Genomic DNA, 18,195 nt, shown 5'->3' on the forward strand with positions numbered 1-18,195 from the left:
TCATGGAACAGTCTGAGTTGGAAGGGACCTTTACAGGTCAGCTATGAGGAAGAGGATGCTGGGGAGAGAGAATAGTGGACTGACTGATTATATTTGTATATTCTTACATTAATTCTAAGTTTCTTGAAGTCTATCTGATGTTTCCCAGCTCAGTTTAATGGCATCACCACCCTCGATGGCATCAAGACTCTCCTTCACAGGTAGCAGCATTCCAAGACATCAGCATTATCAGTGCCCACCACCTCTGCCACATCATCACAGTGTTCCTGCCTGAAGCCAAGAGGCTGCCAAGGCACCGTGTTCAAGGGGGCCCCTGAAAATCTGGGGAAGGTGCAAGGCCAGCAGCTCCTCCCTCATCAAGGCCTCTGCCAAATTAAATCAGCGACACAAAAGCGTGGAGCCCCAGTGAGGCTGTTTGCCCAGGGAATGAAGCAAACCTCCCAGGTGCCAGGGACAGGCTGGGCTTTCACTTTCCCAAGCCCAGGGACAGGCACCCTGATGCCTAATGCTCACCCTTGGAGAGCTCTGATAATAAATATTTTTAGGCAATCCTATTAGAAGGAGTTCAAAGGTGGCATTGTGGTGTCTGGTGCTGTACAGTGGTCAGGGAGACTGTCAGCACCCAGCTGGCTTCTATGTACCCTGGGAAGGACATTTTCCTAGGGGGATTTGTCCCGACAAAACAGGGAATGGCTGCAGCTCAGTGAGAGGGGAGAGCTGGAATGGGGTAAGCTGGGAAGCAGGGGGCTGGGATAGGGTCAGGGGACAAGGGAGAAGAAATAGGATGGGGTGAGCTGGCCATGAAGAGATGGGATGGAATGAATCAGGATAGGGTCAACTGGGATATGAGTAACTGGGATGCAGTGAGCCACAAGATGCAAAGCCCAGGGATCCTCATCCTGCAGCATAAAACCAAGAGAAAAGTTCCTGGTGTTAAGCAGCAAATCTTTAGGGAAAAATTGGTGTTTCCCACAGGAGAGTAACACCTTCCCCAAGGCTATGAGGAGGCACTTAGCACAAGCTGTAGCCTACAGTGTGTGTTTCTCAGGGTCTCTCACCTCTCCAACCGCAGCACTAGGGTGAAGGCAGCAGGAGGGCAGCAGAGGCTGGCAGCCAACTTGCCTACCTCCCTCCACCCTCCTCTCTATCCCTCTTTCCTCTTATTCCCAGCACTGCATTGCTCCCGGTGCTGCCAAGTCACAGCACTGGGAACATGAGGCTGTTTCCCAGGAGCCTTGAAGGGTCAGATAGCCCTGGCTACCCCAGCTCGACAAGTCAGCACCAAGGCTGAAGCAATAAAGCCAAGCCACTCTCTCCGGAGCATGAAGGAGGGCAAGGAGGGCAAATGTGGGGATTTTGCAATCCACAAGGACTCAGTCCAACCAGAAAAATTCCAGCAGAACATTTTTCTAGTCGCAGCTTGCCCAGCTGTCAGCATCACAACACTGCCCTGGACTGCAAAGCAGCCGAGATTCAGCAATTCCTGGATATCCTTGACATGGTGTTAAAAAAGAAATCCATTGGAGAGAAAGTAGCAAGTGAAGGGTGGGGGTGGCAATCCCAGCGGAACTGGGATCACAGCTTGAAAATATTGAATCACAGAATCATTTAAGTTGAAAAAACCCTCTGAGATCATGGAGTCCAACCCTTAAGCCAGCGATGCCGAGGCCACCACTAAGCCCTGCAGAGCCAGGAGTGCCTTCCCAGGTTGAAACAGCCATCATTATCCATGGCTCCATACAGCACCCTGGATGCTGCATGGACCAGGGGTAGGTCCTGGGGTGCCCCCTTCCCTGGGGACGCTCCACCACCTCCTGCTTGGCTGCAGTGTCCCCTTTCCAGGGACAGAGGATGGGCGTCAGGGCGGCGCCGGGGTGACCACACTCAGGGTGGTGGTGATGGGGCGCTGGGTGGAGGTGAGAGGGAGCAGGGTGGCAGTGGTGAGGGGGTCCAGGGCGGTACTCCTGGCACTGCTCTTGGGAAGCTGGAGCTCTACCCTGCCCTCCCCACCACAGCAGCGGCATCACCACCCTGCTGTCTCCCAAAAACGCTTCTGGGAAAACCTGGGCTGCACCACAGCCCGGCGAGCGAAACACTTGGTTCCCTCCCTCTTCCCCACAGCAAGTTCGGGGCTGGGTTATGTCCCGTCCCCGCCTCTCTCCCAGCCCAAATTCCGCAGCCTGGCCCGCGCCGCACAGCGTGTGCCCCCCCGCAGGCCGGGGCTCCGTCGGAGGGTGCGGGGGGAGCCCCAGGTGGGGCGGGCGGGGCCGGCCGGGGGCGGGGGCGGGCGGGACGGGACGGGACGGGACGGGGCGTCCCATTTCCCCTCCGCCGGAGCAGCTGCCGGGACGGGGCCGCGGCGCAGAGGTAGGTCGGGGGTCCGGGGGAGTACCCCAGAGGGGGATCGCGGGGCTGGGCTTCCATAGGCGTTATCCTCGGTGCTGTGTTACTCAAACCCAGGGCTTTTCTCGCTTTTTTTTTTTTTTTTTTTTTTTTTTTTTTATTAAGGCCACATCATCTGCTTCGCGCAGCCCGGGGGGGAGGGGGTGAGGACGGTGCGCTGGGGAAAGAGCGATGAGGAGCAAGCAGCTCTCCGGGGCCGTGTGTCTGGGGCAGTGTGCCTGGCACCGGGGGTTCGGGGCACCCGAGCTGCACCCACACATTTCCAACACCGCAGAATCCTAGCACGGTTTGATTGGAAGGGACTTTAAAGAGCGCCTCGTTCCAGCCATGGCAGGGACACCTTTCCACTAGAGCAGGTTGTTCCGAGCCCCGTCCAACCTGACGCTGAACGCTTCCAGGGGTGGGACATCCACAGCTTCTCTGGCAGCCCCCTGAGCCTCCTGTAACCAAAGCCACGCGTGATCGACGCCAGGGAGGGCCACGAGTAGGGGCTGCTGCCCGCCCGGAGAGGCAGCACTGCCCGCACCGTAGGTTGAGGGAGCCCAGGATGGCTGCGAGGAGCTCCCAGTGCATCCAGGGATGACAGCGGCGCTCACCTAAACTCAGAACTGATCTTTGGGCCAGAGTCTCCGTGATCCCGGGGCCCACGGCAGCCGCGCGTGTGCAGACGGTGATGACGAGTGGGCTCCAGGCAGCAGCTTGCAAATAGTTTCACTTTAACCCTGTTATCCAACATCCCTATCGGTAATTTTCCAGATCGCTCCCTTCAGGGAATGAATGTATTTACGCGTGGCTTCTGGCAGGAGGGTTTGATGGTGGTGGGAGCGAAATGAAGCTTCAGCTGGTCGTGTTTGCTGGGTGGTGGCTTTTGGTGTTTGTCCTTTACGTTTGAGGAAGGTCTCTGTAGCCTGCTGCGAGACCTTCTGGGAGACGGGCGGCAAAACTCTTCTTAGTCACCATTTCCGAAACAGCAACGTGCAATCCCTGCTAAGGAAACTGCTCACCCTCGGTGTCAGGTTTCATCCAGTTTTCCTCTAAGTCTGCAGGTGCAAGCAGGGAAAATAGGTGCCACTCGTGCGACAGCATAGCTGTGTCTCTGCTGGGTGGATCAGGGAGCTCACAGGCTGTAACAAAAATTAGGCTCTCCTGCCTGACCCATAGCTGTCACTGCAATGGAAAGTTGGTATAAAGCTGACATAAAGCCAGTAACAGAAGGAAGTGGTTGTTTAATAATGTGATTCCTGCTTTGCACTCCTTAGCATCAACTGCACGAAGTGTGGTCTCATCTGCGTTAAGGAAATGGGGGTGGCTGTAGGTCAGTTGATTTCATGTCACCTCCACAAGTCCTGTGTTGCAGCTGGCCACAGAGCACAGGAGTGTTGAAATAATCCAGAAATACTTGGGGCACACCCCACAGCTCAGCTGCCCCCAGAGCTGCCACTGCTCTCACTGTAGATGCAGGGAGCACCTTAGAGCAGCCCCACTCCTCCCTGAGTCAGGCAGCATCTCAGCTGAGAGGAGCAGGTTGAGCTTTGTTAGGTTGGAGGGAATTTCATGAAGACATAAGAGCCTGTTGAGGGTTGGGCCTAAAGAACTTCACTAACAAAATGACCTCCAGGTCTCTCCCCTCTGCCATGGTGACACAGCAGAGCAGTTTCCAGTAAACTGCAGCTTTTCTGCAAACCCTACCTCCATCCGCAGTCGCTGCAGTTGCTCTGCAGCACACAGGATGTGGACAAGCCAGCATTGCCAAGGCAACCCCCTCTGTTTTGGTTTCCCCACACACAGGCTGGCAGCCTTTACCCCTCCAGCTCAGCCAGGCAAGCCCTGCATGCCAACGGTTTGCGGTGCCATTGCAAGGCGTCCCTCAAAAGGACCTTGTTTTCCACCCACGGCCTTCCATAACTCCACAGGAGTGGCAGATGCTCCCCACCCTTGCAAACCGGCTCTTTCGAAGCCAGTGTGGATTAAAGAACTTCATGCTGGACGCCCAACGTTGATTAAAACTTACACAAGTGGCATAAAGCCCCGCTGTGCAGAGCTGCCATCAGCTGGAGCCATCCATCCCTGGCCACAGGAGTTCCCAGGCGAGTTTCCATGTCAGCTTTCCCCTGGCTCTGCCAGCACCGGCCGCCCAAAAACAAAGAGCTTATTTAGGAGGGTGCTCCACAGCCCTCCCTGAGACACAGCCCTGTCTCTCAGTACCTCCCTGGCCCTGTTTTTTGGTCCCATATCTTGACCCAAAAAACAGCTGGCGTCCCAATGGCAGCTCCACGTGCTGTGGGCAGGCGGTTCACACCCATCCTGGACCACAGCATGGGAGCAGCTCTCTGTGTTGGTCCCTTCTCTAAGGGGAGATGGCACACCAAACTGAGCAGCAGCATGGATTTTCCTGAATGCAGCTCCTCGTGGCGCACTCAGGTTTTCAGCTGGCAGTGGGTGGCCTTGGGTAACCCCTCTGCCCTTGGAGTTGCCGCCTCCAAAGACATCAGTTTTTCTACTTCCCCCCCCCCCCCCCCCCCATTTTTTTAATAGGAAACTGAAGAACCCCATTATTTAGCACACAGACATCTTTTCATTTAGAAAACAAAAAGCAATGCACACACTAGAAAGAAAAGGCATTTGAAAACCAGCTGCATGGCCATGCTGGAAGATGGCCCTAGAGTTTGGGTGCTGCTTGGTCAGGGTAGGAGCAGGTACCTCTACCTTCCCCTTCCAAGGGATACACATCTGGCTTGCCCATGTGGCCATATATCCCCAGCTGGGCACTTCCCAGTAGCAATCAGCCAGGGCCTCTGCAGTGCATTCAGCTCCAGTTTAAAGTGGAAACATTTCAAAGGACTTTGCTTTTTTTTGTTTTTTTCCCCTCCCTGTTCTGTTTTCCTCTGCAAACAATTAATTACAAGTTTAAAAGGAAGTTCCAGCCCTCCTTCACTACCCAGAAGTTTAGAGGCAGTAAATATAAAGCAGTTCAGTGCAGGAATAAAACTCTACATCCTGTTTTGTCTGAAATTAAGGCAGTTGTTGTTCAGGGTTTGTTTAGGGTTTTCACTTCTTTTTTGGAGTCAAGTGTATCAAAGGCATCCTGTATTCCTGCCTGGATAATGAGCTGTCAGGATATTTATGGATAGATGGCAAACCTGCATCACATGGGTGATTCAGGCTGAGGAAAAGCTGCTTTTTTTAATGTTGCAGCTTAACCTTTACTACAGCTGCCCCAAAAAGAAGACCTAGGTGAAGATGAGGGTCAGGACAGGGAGCAGGCTTTAAGAAGTGGCTCTCACTTATCTCCTCTCTGAGCAAAAGCAGATCTGGCGTGCTCCCAGCTGGCTCCAGGCAGGGGGTAGGAAGAGGGTGTATGGGATTTTGAGTCTCTGAGTGGTAGCCTGTGATTTCTCAGGTGAGGAGGTTGCTGATATTTCTGTCCTCTGTTGAGTAGTGGAATGAGGGAATGTGAGGAGCAGCCAGTTTTGATGCAGCAGACTGGACAAAAATTCAGCAATAATAATAAACTTCTCTCAGCCAAAGCTAAAACCACCTCCCAGGGCACTGCATTTCATTTGGTAAATCTCAAATGAGAATTTTTTAGAAAGGCACCCAGAGAAATCCATGTTCAAAAGAGAAACCACCAGCTAATTTGGGCCAGCTCAGCTGCGTGCTCGTGCAAATTGAAACAATAAATCCACAGTGGTCAGTCTGTTTCTGAGGGACACAGATAAACCCCTTATTTTTAACAGAATCTGAGCACTTGTGGAATCCCAAATCGAGAGCTTGGCATCTGTGCTGAGAGATTCAGCTCTTGAGGTCCTGACAGTCAGGTCTGGAAGCCAGCAGCCAGTGAAACAAGCCCCTGTACAGCTCTGTAGGTCCCAGGACAGCATTTTGGAAGGCAGTTTTTCCCTTGGGAGCTTCCTTTTTGGGGGCTGCCCAGGAGTTCCCGCCTCAGCAGCATCACCAGAGCTGTGGTTAGAGCTGGGTGGGACTGGTGGCTGCTTTTTTGGGCGAGGCTGGTGGCTTGTCTTCCGTTAGGAGTGGGTTGTAAAGGCGCAGTGAGGCAGAAGGAAGCACAGTGTGCTAGCTGGAGTATCCTAAAACACTCTGTACAAGAGAGCATCCCTTAGCAGGTGCCACACAAGGAATAAATGAGATGCAAAGCAAGGGAGGGCACTGCTGTAGGCAAGAAGGATTCAGCCAAAACCAGCCAGGGTCCCCTTCCTGTCCCTCCCTCAAGGTCCCCAAGCTCTATGAGAGCTGCCAGAAGGAAAGGTAAGGAGTTGGTATCACAGGGGACAAATGGAGCAACCCCTCTAGGATACCTTTGGTGTTCAGGCTGTAGCTCTCAAGTTTTTGTTACATGAAAGTGTTAGTTTTCCTTTTACTGTGCCTCAGTTTCCCCTCTTGGGCACATGGGGATTTAAGCATTCCCTCAAGAGGCTGCAGGGCTTGAATCCCAAAGGCTGGCAAAGACACTGATGTAAAATGCTGAGCAAGGGTGAAATAGTGTGCTGGAGCCTGCTCCTGCCCCTGCCAGCTCCTCATCTGTACAGCCTCTAATCCAGTGACCCCTGTGTTGAAACAGAACTGCAGACTCACAGCACAAAGGCCCCTGCTCTACTCAGATGCTTTGCCCGGCCACAGGAGAGGAAGAAAGGTGTGAGCAGAGGCAGCAGCTCCCTGCTCCTGCAGGAGGGCTTCCCTGAGAGCCCTGGCACTCAGCAGCACCTCTCCCTCCCCGAGGGAAGAGGAAAACCTTACGTCAAGCCACAGAAATGCTTCTCAGCCCTACCCAAACCCTTGGAGCAATTCCCAGGTGAGGCACTGCAGCAGCAGCTCCTCCACCCCAGCCAACCCTTACCCTCCTCTGCCGCCGCCTCTGTGGCCAGCCCTGGGTACAGGGAAGCAGCTGTGGGTGCAGGGCTGCTCACTGGGGTCTGCCAGCTGAGCCCTGCCTGTGAGTCCCACTGACCATAGTCCCCATCCAAAATACAGGTAGTTTAGCCACAGCCCCACACCAAACCTGCTGGCAGTGCCTGGGGTGCTGGGGCAGCAAGAACAGACCCTGCCTCTGTGCTGCCAATCCCAGACCATGGACCATGAGAAAGTCTGTCCAAAGACACCCCATCCCAGGACTGGGAATAAGGAGAGACCTGTGCCATGTGGAGTCCTGGCTCCTATGGCAGTCCTGTTCTCCAGAATGGTCACTGGCCTAGATCAGGCAAGTCCCTTCCTAGGCAGGAAAGCTTCTGCTGCAGACAGTATTTCCTCTGCTAAGAAACAAGCTAATGAGAGCTCCATGCTGTGACTGCTCAGCCAGAGCTGATGTGTAAATCCAAAGGGGTAGGATTTGTGTTTGGCTAAATTCCAAGGCAAGTAGGGATGCCCAAAGCCCTCCTCAGCCATCCCCACCATCAAGAACAAACCCCAGGAGATAGGAGGCTGTTTCTCAGTTGAATACACACAAAGGGACATAGCAGGCAGCATAGTCCATCCCCTATGGCTCCAGGCCCCTCCAAGGCAGGAGACATCTCATCCTCCTGAGGGTTGAGCTGTTCTGGCAGCTCCATGGAGAAAACTGCTGAGGGGGCAGGCACCTGATCTATGTGGTTTCTTGTCTCTGCAGGCACCATCCAAGGACTCTTGTGGAGCCCAATAGCTACTTACAGGAGCTGAGCATATCTCAAGGTACCTTTGAAGCAGAGGGAACAGCACAGGCAGTCTGCTCAGGAGCCGACATGCAGCAGAAGATTAGCTCTTTCTTTAATTCCATCTTGGAGCTCATCCGTACCAAGCATGAGGAAGGCATCTTCAACACCGTCTGCCTGGCCGTGCTGCTGGGTCTGCCCTTTGTTGTCCTCATCGCCTTCATCTTCATCTGCTGCCACTGCTGCTTCTGCAGACAAAGGAGAGAAAGCACGAGGAAAGGTGGCCCCAGCAGCAATGGGCAGCTGCATGCTGAGAGGAACAAGAAGAAAAAGAAGAAGAAGAAGCAGGATGAAGAGGACCTGTGGATCTCGGCTCAGCCCAAGCTGCTCCTGCTGGACAAGAGACCCTCCTTGCCCATCTAGCAGACAAGAGGGCGTTAAGGTCCTCTCCTCTGAGATGCCACCACTCCTTTCACCTGTGCACCAGGAGGGGCCAGGAGATACCAAAGCTGCTGCCACTTTACGGTGACTTTCGACAGAGGCTGAGCCCAGCGTGTTGAAGGGCCAACAGAAAACAAGGCAGTCGGGCACAGGTTGTGCAAGCCTCTTCTCCCACACCATGACAGCGTGTCCCGGGGCAGAGACCCCTGCAAAGGACAGGTGAGCACACAGGGGTGACCTGCCAGCGGGTCCTCCGTACCTCCTGCCACGAGCACAGCGCGCACACACCAGGCTGGCACACAGGCTCTCCCTCTGCACTCCTGTGCAAGCACACGCGCTGTGGCACAGACAAGGGTGCACAGGACAACGTTCACCCAGAGACCAAGCCACCTGCACACTCCCCCTGCCCAGCACAGACAAGTGAAGCAGGCACAGACACGCCTCGCTGGCTTGCCCTGCCGTGGAGATGGCACAGCTTCGTTGTCTAGGCTCCATCCAAACCCAGCTCGCTTTGGAGACACAAAGAAAGCACAGTTACCCCACAGCTCAAAGATGTGCCATCTCCCAGGCCACCAAACCAAAGTCACTTGCGAGCTAGATGCCCTCAGCCCAACCTTAGCGACCTCAGACACCATCTAAGGCAGCACAGCAGAAGGATGCCTTGCCACCTAGGCTAGAGGCAGGAAGGAGAGAGGAGGCTGCCAAACCAGCCCTTTTGCACCAGCACTTAAGAAAACCCCTTCCTTGAAAGACTGTTTTATACAAACTTGCCTTTGAAGAGCCCACCATGCTACTGCAAGAGCAGAAACACAACCTGAGGCTGTGTAAAAGCTTTGCTGCGGGCATTAGAGTTATTTATTGAATGACTACTGAAGAAGAGCAGGACCAAAGGCCCCTCTGGAGAGGGGCCAGGCACATTGAAGTGGTATTGAAGCAGCAGACGTGGTTTCCTGGCACGCTCAGCCATCACCTCTCCCTGCAGCCCCTGTGCCATGTGTGAGACACACACAGACCCTTGAGCTCATGCTGCCCCCGCTGATGCCAGCTCTGTGTGCTGCACTAAAGGTTTCTGTATGGCTGTCAGGCTGACCAGCTCTGGGATTTTGAATGTCTGTAGAAGCAAAGTGAATTCCATGTCCACAGTCATCCCTTACACAGGGATACATCATACAGCCAAACTATGCACCCCCTATCCGTCCTCATGGTACTTGGAAAGACAGCTCAGCTGGGCACAGCAGCTAACAGGACCACACAGCTCTCATCCCTGCTCTGTTTCCCCCTTGCCCTGCCCTGGCTTGTGTTCCCACCCTATATCCCTTGAGCTGGGAGTCTCCTCTGTTCCCCACTCTCTGCCCCAGCAGGCTGTGTCTCCCCCATCTCTTTTTGCATTGAGGGATGCACATGTGTGATGAGAAGCCTCATCACATCTGGTTTTTGCCCTGTCTGTACACTGGATGTCTTCCTTCCGTTTTCTTCCAGTTCTTAAGCTGCTGCAGCAGACCAGAGCTGCCAGCCAGAGCTGCCAGCCAGAGCCAGGCATCTGGGGAACAAGCAGCCAAACCCACGTGAGCAAGCCTGGACGGAGCTGCTGGGCACAGCCGCTTCCAGCCCGGGCAGGGGTGATGCCACCTTCCCCTGGCTTGGAGGACAAAGCCACGGGCTGGAAGCAGCTGCTTGTGCCACCCGGTCCCAGCACAGGCTGTTCTGTGCGATGCAGGCAGGGCTGCGATGGTCACATCGTGTCACGGGGTTTGGCTGCGTGTGGCTGTGCTGGGAACAGCCCTGAGGCCGGGCTCCTCCTCACACAGCCCTTTAAATTGACCCCATATGTGCCTTATTTTCCAGTTTGCTTCGTCACCACTGAAATTAGTGACTCCCTTCTTCTCCAAAACAGGAAGCAACACAGAACAGTGTAAAAATTAGGATTTGCCACATGTCATGCTAGGGAAATGCAGAAATAGCTCTGATCTCTGTCCCAAGCTCCCAGTCTAGCCAGGATCCTGGAGAACTAGCACTGCACTTGCATTATTCCTTCTTCCTTCCCTCCTTTCCCCATCCCAAGTCCTTTTCTCAGCCCTTCTGCCTCCACACTCACCGGGTGGCCAAAGCAGCCCATGCAGGTGCTGCTGCTGTGATCCAGAGGCATGAGCAGCCCTGGAGGCAGGGTGGTGCTGCCTGGAGGAATAAGAAAAAAAAAAAATCAGAGCAAAGGGAAACACCATGGGTGGCCAGAGGCTCAGCCAAACAAGCACCATCAGAGTACAGCCTACCTGGTGTGGAGGTGCCAGGCTCTGGAGGGCTTCCTGCAGGAAGGCTTTTCTCTAGAAAACACAGCAGCCAATTCCTACAAGAACCAGAGAACTGCCAGGAAAATATGAGCATTGTATCACACACATCTCCAGATCCAGGCTTTGGGGAGTTCATAGCCTGAATTTCAAGAGCTCCCCAAAATCATCATTCAAACCACCCCTGGGTTGGGCAGGGAGGGACCAGGATACAACCTTGCCCTGATCCATCCAACCAATGGATGGTCCGAGCCTCCACACTCTCTAGGGCATGGGGGTTGGTGTCTGCTGTTTGAGCCAAACCATGCACTGAATTGGCTCCTTCTGGAGGAAAAAGCAAAAGAGCAGCAACAGCCTGAGGTGAACTAGAAGCTGTCGCCCACCAGCTGGGCAGCAGCAACCCTGCAGCACCCGTGTTACCAAGGGGGCAGAGATGCACAGTACAGAAACTCCACTGCATGGTGCCTGCTCTCCAGACACCTCAGCCCTGCCTCCCACGACTGCATTTCAGTATCAGCCTTCAATTTTCCTGAACAAGTCCATGCAACAGGGAACGACGACAAAACAAATTTTGTGCAATTTTTTTAAAACCAGAAATAAATGACTCTTAAACTGCAAACAAACACTGTGTCTCAATCTCTCAGTCGTGTTTATTTTGCTGGGGAAATCTTTCTTGTACCTGTGACCTGGCCCTAGATAAGAGAGGGGAGAGCTCAGCAGGCAGAGGCTGTGTAGTCTCTGCCGGCAGCCAGCTGTGCAGCTTAGAGACATTTTCTTAAAGAAACAGCTTAACTTAATCAAGTTAATGGGCTTGCTTTGTTAATGAGCACAGCCAAGCTCCTCTACCCAAGGGCAAGAAGTAGTGGGAAGAAGAAAAGATGTGTTTGTGCTGTGGGAGGTGGGATGCAGGTTTGTTTCTTCTTAGATCAGCAGCATGGAGTAGTTAACTCCAGTTGGTTTTGATCAGACAAGTATTTCTTGGTATCTGCAGCTTGCCGGGCAGAGCCTTTCCAAATCCTACACCAGGAGGCTCTGCCTTTGTGAGGGCAAAAAATAAAAACCTGCTGCTCAGCCTGATGGGGCACCAAGCTGTCCCTTGCCCATAGAGCTGAGGCTCCAGAAGAGACTGGTGAAAGAGGTGTACAGGACTGCAGCAATGAGCAGCTAGAAATAGCAGAAGCCCACTTTCTGGAGAAGAAAGGAGCAGTGCACACCTTGCTTCTCTCTGTCAGACACTGGATTCAGGGCAAGGTGTTCTTGAGTAGCCTGGGCTGCCAGGGGAAAGGATAGGTCCAGGGTCCTAGGTTAGAAATATGCAGAGATGAAATTCAGCATCCTGGAGCAGTCTAAAGATTGAAGGGAAGCAAAAATGCCCATTAAATCCTTCTATGATGGAAGAATTGGATCTTCACTCACCATTCCACTATTTATTCAGCCAACAAAGCATAGAGCAGTGACCAAAAGTAACAGCACTGCTTTCCAAGCAAGTGTCCAGTGCAGTAAGACACCTCAGTCTTCTCTCCAAATCCCACCATACAGAAACAGTCTTTTTGGGAAGAGGCATCCTCTCCCTCCTCCTCCTGGGTAAGTACAGCAACATTTCTCTGGGCTCCCAGACACAGCAGATTTATCACAATAGATGGGTCCTGGCTGGTAGGACCCAGCCACAGGACAGTCCTTACCAACACAGTGATGCCTCAGCAGTGAGGGTCCTTCTGGGATTCAAATTCTGCCCCTGGGTGTGTAGCAAATCGGTATAGAAACTTTTCAGTGATCTCAGAGCAAGGCAGAGGTTTTGAGACTGTATTGGCCCTCCAGCATCACTGTTACAGGGCCACATATTACAGCAAAACAAGGGTAGTAAAGGGATATGACATTTTTATGGGACTACCCCAACCATCCAGAGCCTCAAAACCAGAACAGCCAGTTCCTGAAGGCAAACAAACGGCATTATCTGAGCAGTCCCAGCCTCCCAGGCTGCAGCACAGACTCTGGTTAACCCCAAAAAGGTCCTTCCCCAGAGGCCAGCTGAGAAGTGTCTCTTGCATGAAGAGACAATGCCATCCTGTGGCTCTTCGGGAATACTGACTTTCTGCAATGGTTTTCCAGCAGCTGTCACTTTGCCCTTCCTGGTGAGAGAGAGGTGCATCAAGAGTGACAGATAAACCCTCTTCAGAAGCTGCAAATAAGGTGCCTCATTTGCTTTTAGCTCAAAACCAAAGCTTGTACTGCTTAAGAGAATATTCCCTGTTCCCGGGGGATTCAGCTTTAGGATGGGATTATATATTGCTGCTGCACAGGGAAACATCACAGGGACCAATCACACCTGCTGTGTCTTAGAGAGCATACACTTACTTTTAGAGTGGCTGTGTGTGAGACTAGTCCTCCTCTCCCTCTCAGTCACCTTCCCCATGACTTCACTGTGCCCTTGAGTTGAACAACAAAGTGAAATCTGTCCTTGCCTACAGACAAGTGGGCAACAGGGAGAAAGCACTTCACAGTAAAGAGCCCTCATCGCTTTCACATCCTTCTCTCATGCTCTTAGAACAGAGCCTGCAAAACACTTCAAGTGCCATTTTGTCCTCCTCTCACCATTAGTCTCCTCCTTCCCCCAAACCAGGGCTTGCATATCCTAAGGCAGCTCAGACGAGTCTCAAGCCCACCTGCCTGAGAGGCACAGCCCTGAAAGTATGAAGAAGAATTTAGTCCTCACCTTTGAGAGACAACTCTCCAGCTTGCTCTCCTCAGCCCGGTCCTAGCAAGCACAGATCAATGAGGTGCTTCACAGAGTTAAGTCACAAAGAGATCACAGTTCCCATCCCTGTTTTGGAGCAGACCCCAAAGACCTAATCTGCACAGTCCCACTGCAGGCCTGGGTAATGCTTCCACTTTGTGCAAAATGCTTAAGCAGGAAGAAAAGTAATTCTACCACCCAAAACAAAGAAGACAGAAATACTTTAAGACCTCCTTTATTTGCAATTTTATTACTTTCTCCAAAGTCTGGGAAGGATTCTAAAAATGCATTATTCCACTTAGCACTGGGATAGAGAAGGCCATTAAGACATGGGACAACCATGTCCCATTGTGTTCAGACAAGGAAACCTTTAAGCAAGCAGCATTTGGTGAGCTCATACTTCTTCCCTGGCTGGAGCTGGTGGCCCAGAATTTTAATATCTTCACAGGGAAAGAAAATAAACCTCACCTTTATGGCTGTGAGTAAAAAGAAAAAATTAAAGCAGTCAGGTGTGAAACCATGCACTGGAGCACAAGGGAAAGCATGCAGGATCAGTTTAAGTCCAACAGATGCTCATTTTAGAGGTGGATGACAAGTGTTATCATTTCAGCATCACTACCTGCCACACTGCTGATGAAAAAACATAAGGCAGCAGATGGAACAGTCACATAGAGCATTTTGTTAGTTGTTTGTAAGCAAGCAGTACAGAGAGGCAGGTTTGGGATGGTGAGCAGAGCCTGGAGGAGAGTGGGCCTTACACTCACCCTGTTCTGGGCCTCACCCTGGAGTGTGAACATCAATTTACTGCAGATCTCCTTCAGTTCTTCTCTGGGCTGGGAAACATGACACAAGCAAAATAGCAAGATTTTAACCTGCAGAGATGTGGTATTGTAGTCTGAGGAACCTGGTCTACAGAACTCACATGGGTTAATGAGCCTTGCCAGCAGACTGGCAGCATTTCCCAAAACCCAGTTCTGCAGGAAGAATAGGGAATGTGCCCAAATAATGAGGAGAACTGCAGACCAGAACAGGGAGAGGCAACAGTCTCAGAAAAGTTCTCTCTGATGTAAGTTAGGGGGCTATTATTTGTTAGTAGGTTCGAATTTATTTTTGGAAGTCTGAAGTGGATAGCACCAGAGAAGGACAGAATTAAGAGGAGTCTGCAGCACAGGTTTCAGAAGGAACAGCATGTGTTAAGGCTTGTTTTACATGAAGTTCATAGAAGTTGCATGTACTGGATCAAGCAGGTCCTTGTCATGCTTAGCCAACCAGAGTATCTACAGGCAGGATGCCCCCACAAGCCCCTCCTAATCTCTGGAACATCACCCATCAGGAGCTCCAAAGGCTAGTAGCAGGTTGGGCTGCAGATCCAGATGTCCCTGGGTGCACGTTGTCAGCTATTGTCTCCTTTGTATTGGAGCAAGCTGTCTGAATCAAAGTTTATGAAGAAATAGTGAATCATTATCTTTGGGTATTGTTCTGCAGAGAGTTCTATTTAAGCCCTGATCTTCTTCCTCTTCCATGATAAAGACCTCTTCTTCCTCCCCAGGACTGGCTTCCTCCTGGAAGACTGAGGACAGATCTTCATCTCTGTGAAAGGGATGGAGAATTCATGTCCTTTCCATGGCTCCCACTTCACACGCCAGGAAAAGACCAAGGAATTTCTCTTACTACAAGTGCCCAGACCAGGTGCTAGGGAGCCTAAAACTGCCCACCTCAAATACCATTTAGCCTTCCAATAAACAGAGACTTCAATTATAATCAGTATTTCAGACACTCTTCATACAGATCAAACCTCTATCCAGCTTGGAAAACAACAGGACTGAGCCATCTTCAATCCCAAATAAAGCCTGTACAGTGAGATGTACCCCAAGGTGTGCACTGAAAACCAAGGGAAAGGCTACATCAGACAGTGAGCAAGCACCCCAGTGTGGCTCCTGGTGTGTGTTCCTTTAGGTGCTCCCCTCAGAGATCAAGACAGCTCCACCTCAAGTATCTCTGCCCACAAGAAGCAGGGAGCCATGAGCTCAGGTCCTCTGGACCCAGGAAGGAGAGAGTAAGAGTTGTAAGTTTTCTTAGGCATCATTTTGCTTTCTAATGAAATGAGTCAGAGGGCAATCCCTCCTGCTCCAAGGAAAGACACTCCCTCCATGTGTTTTCTCCAGGCTATGAAGGGATCATCAGCACCCCAGCTCTGCTGCTCACCTCACTGTGCTTGCTCTCCTCGTGCCCCTGTTGAGGTTGGCCAGATGGCAGTTCCTGCAGCACCATGCCCTCGGTGTGTCAGGGCACGGCTGCTGAGAGCCACATCATCGTCCCTGTCCCATGCTGTGAACTTCCAGCCATTGTGGTAGGTCACTGCATCCCCTACAGGAAGGGATCAAAGACACAGATAGCAGTAAGTTACTGCAGCTGCTCAGCCTGAGGGCTTATCCACCCTTCAGGTGGGACCCAGCAGGCCTGGCAGGGGAAAGGCACAGCACAGCATAGGTCTGGACACGAATCTCCAAAGCACTGCTATTAGAGGGCATGTCCAAGAGCTGGATCCTCCCAGCTGAAGATCTAAACCCTATGGCAAGAGTGTATTAAAGGATAAATGGAAGACTATGGACACAACAGCAGTAGTAAGGATGTACCAGTGGCAGAAGCCAGCACTGCTGTTGAGCAAACTGCCATCTGAATAAAAGACACTTTTTTTTGCACTCTCAGCTGGGAAGTTGCTGCCCTATCAGCACAGGTTACCTCATGGAAACTTCCCAGCTTGCCTTTTCAGCTGGCATTTCTGTGGGTCACAGAGCCCTCTCTTCCCCATCAACAAGCAACTCTTTCTCCTGTCTTCAGCATGAGACAGGCCCATGGGTGCACTCTCCTCAGTCTCCCTAGGAAGACTTTTCTCCTCAAAGAGAACCACACCTGATCCAACCTGACCTAAGGAGCTCCCACTCTGCTGGCAAAACAAACACACAGGTCCCAGCATTTGCCTCCCTGTGCAGAGACAGCACCAGGACAAGGCCCTCCTCACCAGCATTGCCTCTGTAATTCCCCACTGATGGCCTGTATCTGTCCCTGCTTGAGGCAACCTGGAAGAAGTCACAGAGAGCACAGACAGATTGGCTGGCTGTCCACAAATCCACACAGAGCTTGCAGCAGATGGAGCTGCTGCTCCTGAGGTTGTGCAGCTTGTCAAGATCTAGAAATAAAAAACAATTACTTTTTAAAGGGGGAAGCCTGTTCACCTTCGCAGTCTTAGACTCTCACTCCATGGCCATTTTGGTTAAATCAGCTATTTCCTGCCTCCTCCTTCCCTGCTTGAGGCTTCATGACAATTTGCCAAGTTTATGCTGTCTTATCTCAGTTTCTTGCAAGAGACAGAAATATGAGAAAAAACCAAACAACCTTAACTAGGCACAAGTCTGGCTGTACTGCAACATTATTTTTCCCAGAACATTTAAAGGCTCTTACTCCAAAAACTTTGCCCTATTTAATGCTGGATTCTCTGATTCACACATTGCTCACTAGCAGAACAAGACAGACAAAAAATGACTGAGTACACCAAGTTTGGTGTAGTCTCCTGGTCTTTGCATTTTCACAAATAAAATTTATCTCCCCTCCCACGGGAACACACAAGTCTGAAATAAACAGAGCCCAGAGTCTGGCTTGCCTGGGACTGCTGCAAAGCCCAAAGATGTCAGTGGAAATACTTAGTGGGCCTTTAGAGATCCCTCAGTGCTTCACTGGCATTGCTAGGGAAGACACACAAGCTGACAATTCAAGACTGCACACTCAGGGGATTGGATATTTCAGCATTTAAGTGCTTTTACAAAGCAAATCTTTAGCCCTTCACTGGTCACACCCATGTACTGTACCAAGCCAAAATTCCCCAGTGGGATCTCCAAAGCCTTCCATGTAATTTTTCCAGCCTTGGTAGAAATCCACCTTGCCAGTGCTCCACCTCTGAAACACCTGCAAAGCAAGGACTGCGGAGTGAGTGCTCATGAGAGGAGGAGGAGAGAAAAGGAGGATGGGCAGAAGAAATGCTCATCACGACAAAAATGCAGACAAAAAGGTGAAGTGCTCAGGAACAGACAGCCCTACCTGATCACAGAATCATTAAGGTTGGAAGAGACCTCCAAGATCATTGAGTGCAAATTTTATGATGGTAAACTTCACCTGAGCACGGTACACACAGGAATCCATTTCCATTTTCTGGCTGCACACAAGCACTGGGGCAAATACATAGTTGTACAAATCCTGCAGTTTGTTTCCCACAAATCTGAGCGTGATCTAAACACTTAGACAAACAAGCTTAGAAACAAGATCCATGAGGCCTTTGAGTTTCTAACCTTCACCAAGCTCAGAGGGGCTTGGCAGTAACACATGACTATTTCTTTCACTGGAGAAAATCACTTATCCCTGAAAAGGTGTAAAAAGGTAGTATTTTTCTCTGGTTGTTGAGGGAGATTGCTATCAGAGAACCTCAGACTCACTCCTCCACATTCACACATACTCCCCACCTCAAAGCATCCATGCTTCTGCCTTCAGACTCCTTTGAGTCACTCAACACTTCCTGTGTGGCCAGAGCTGAGGTGCATGCTGACAGCACTAGCAATGAAAACACTAAGAGGCATCAGCTGAAACGCATTAACATACACATACCCTGGACTCTGGGTACATCACCATCCATCACCCT

At 51.5% G+C, this 18,195-nt stretch overlaps 2 protein-coding genes across 3 annotated transcripts in view; one reads left to right on the plus strand and one right to left on the minus strand.

Annotated features, from left to right (window-relative positions):
- The first annotated feature begins 2,293 nt into the window (after nucleotides 1-2,293).
- Nucleotides 2,294-11,394, plus strand: KIAA0040 (KIAA0040 ortholog). 2 transcript variants are annotated; one of them, XM_069022774.1, is made up of 2 exons: nucleotides 2,294-2,367; nucleotides 8,024-11,394. In XM_069022774.1, exon 2 carries the CDS (start codon nucleotides 8,136-8,138, stop codon nucleotides 8,466-8,468), a length of 333 nt encoding a protein of 110 aa, XP_068878875.1. In that variant the 5' UTR covers nucleotides 2,294-2,367; nucleotides 8,024-8,135; the 3' UTR covers nucleotides 8,469-11,394. The 2 variants fall into 2 exon arrangements, with proteins under 2 accessions (XP_068878875.1, XP_068878874.1); XM_069022773.1 differs by lacking the exon at nucleotides 2,294-2,367 and adding an exon at nucleotides 3,089-3,147.
- Nucleotides 11,395-13,781: 2,387 nt separating this feature from the next.
- TNN (tenascin N) overlaps nucleotides 13,782-18,195 on the minus strand; it is a 35,255-nt gene continuing 30,841 nt past the window's right edge. Inside the window, 6 exon segments of the mRNA XM_069023202.1 lie at nucleotides 13,782-15,146; nucleotides 15,710-15,739; nucleotides 15,742-15,777; nucleotides 15,780-15,872; nucleotides 16,528-16,695; nucleotides 17,372-17,468. Coding sequence (XP_068879303.1) covers nucleotides 15,001-15,146; nucleotides 15,710-15,739; nucleotides 15,742-15,777; nucleotides 15,780-15,872; nucleotides 16,528-16,695; nucleotides 17,372-17,468 — 570 coding nt within the window. The 3' untranslated portion in view covers nucleotides 13,782-15,000.

This window comes from Aphelocoma coerulescens, chromosome 8 (genome assembly GCF_041296385.1).
Source record: "Aphelocoma coerulescens isolate FSJ_1873_10779 chromosome 8, UR_Acoe_1.0, whole genome shotgun sequence".
Taxonomy (NCBI): domain Eukaryota; kingdom Metazoa; phylum Chordata; class Aves; order Passeriformes; family Corvidae; genus Aphelocoma; species Aphelocoma coerulescens.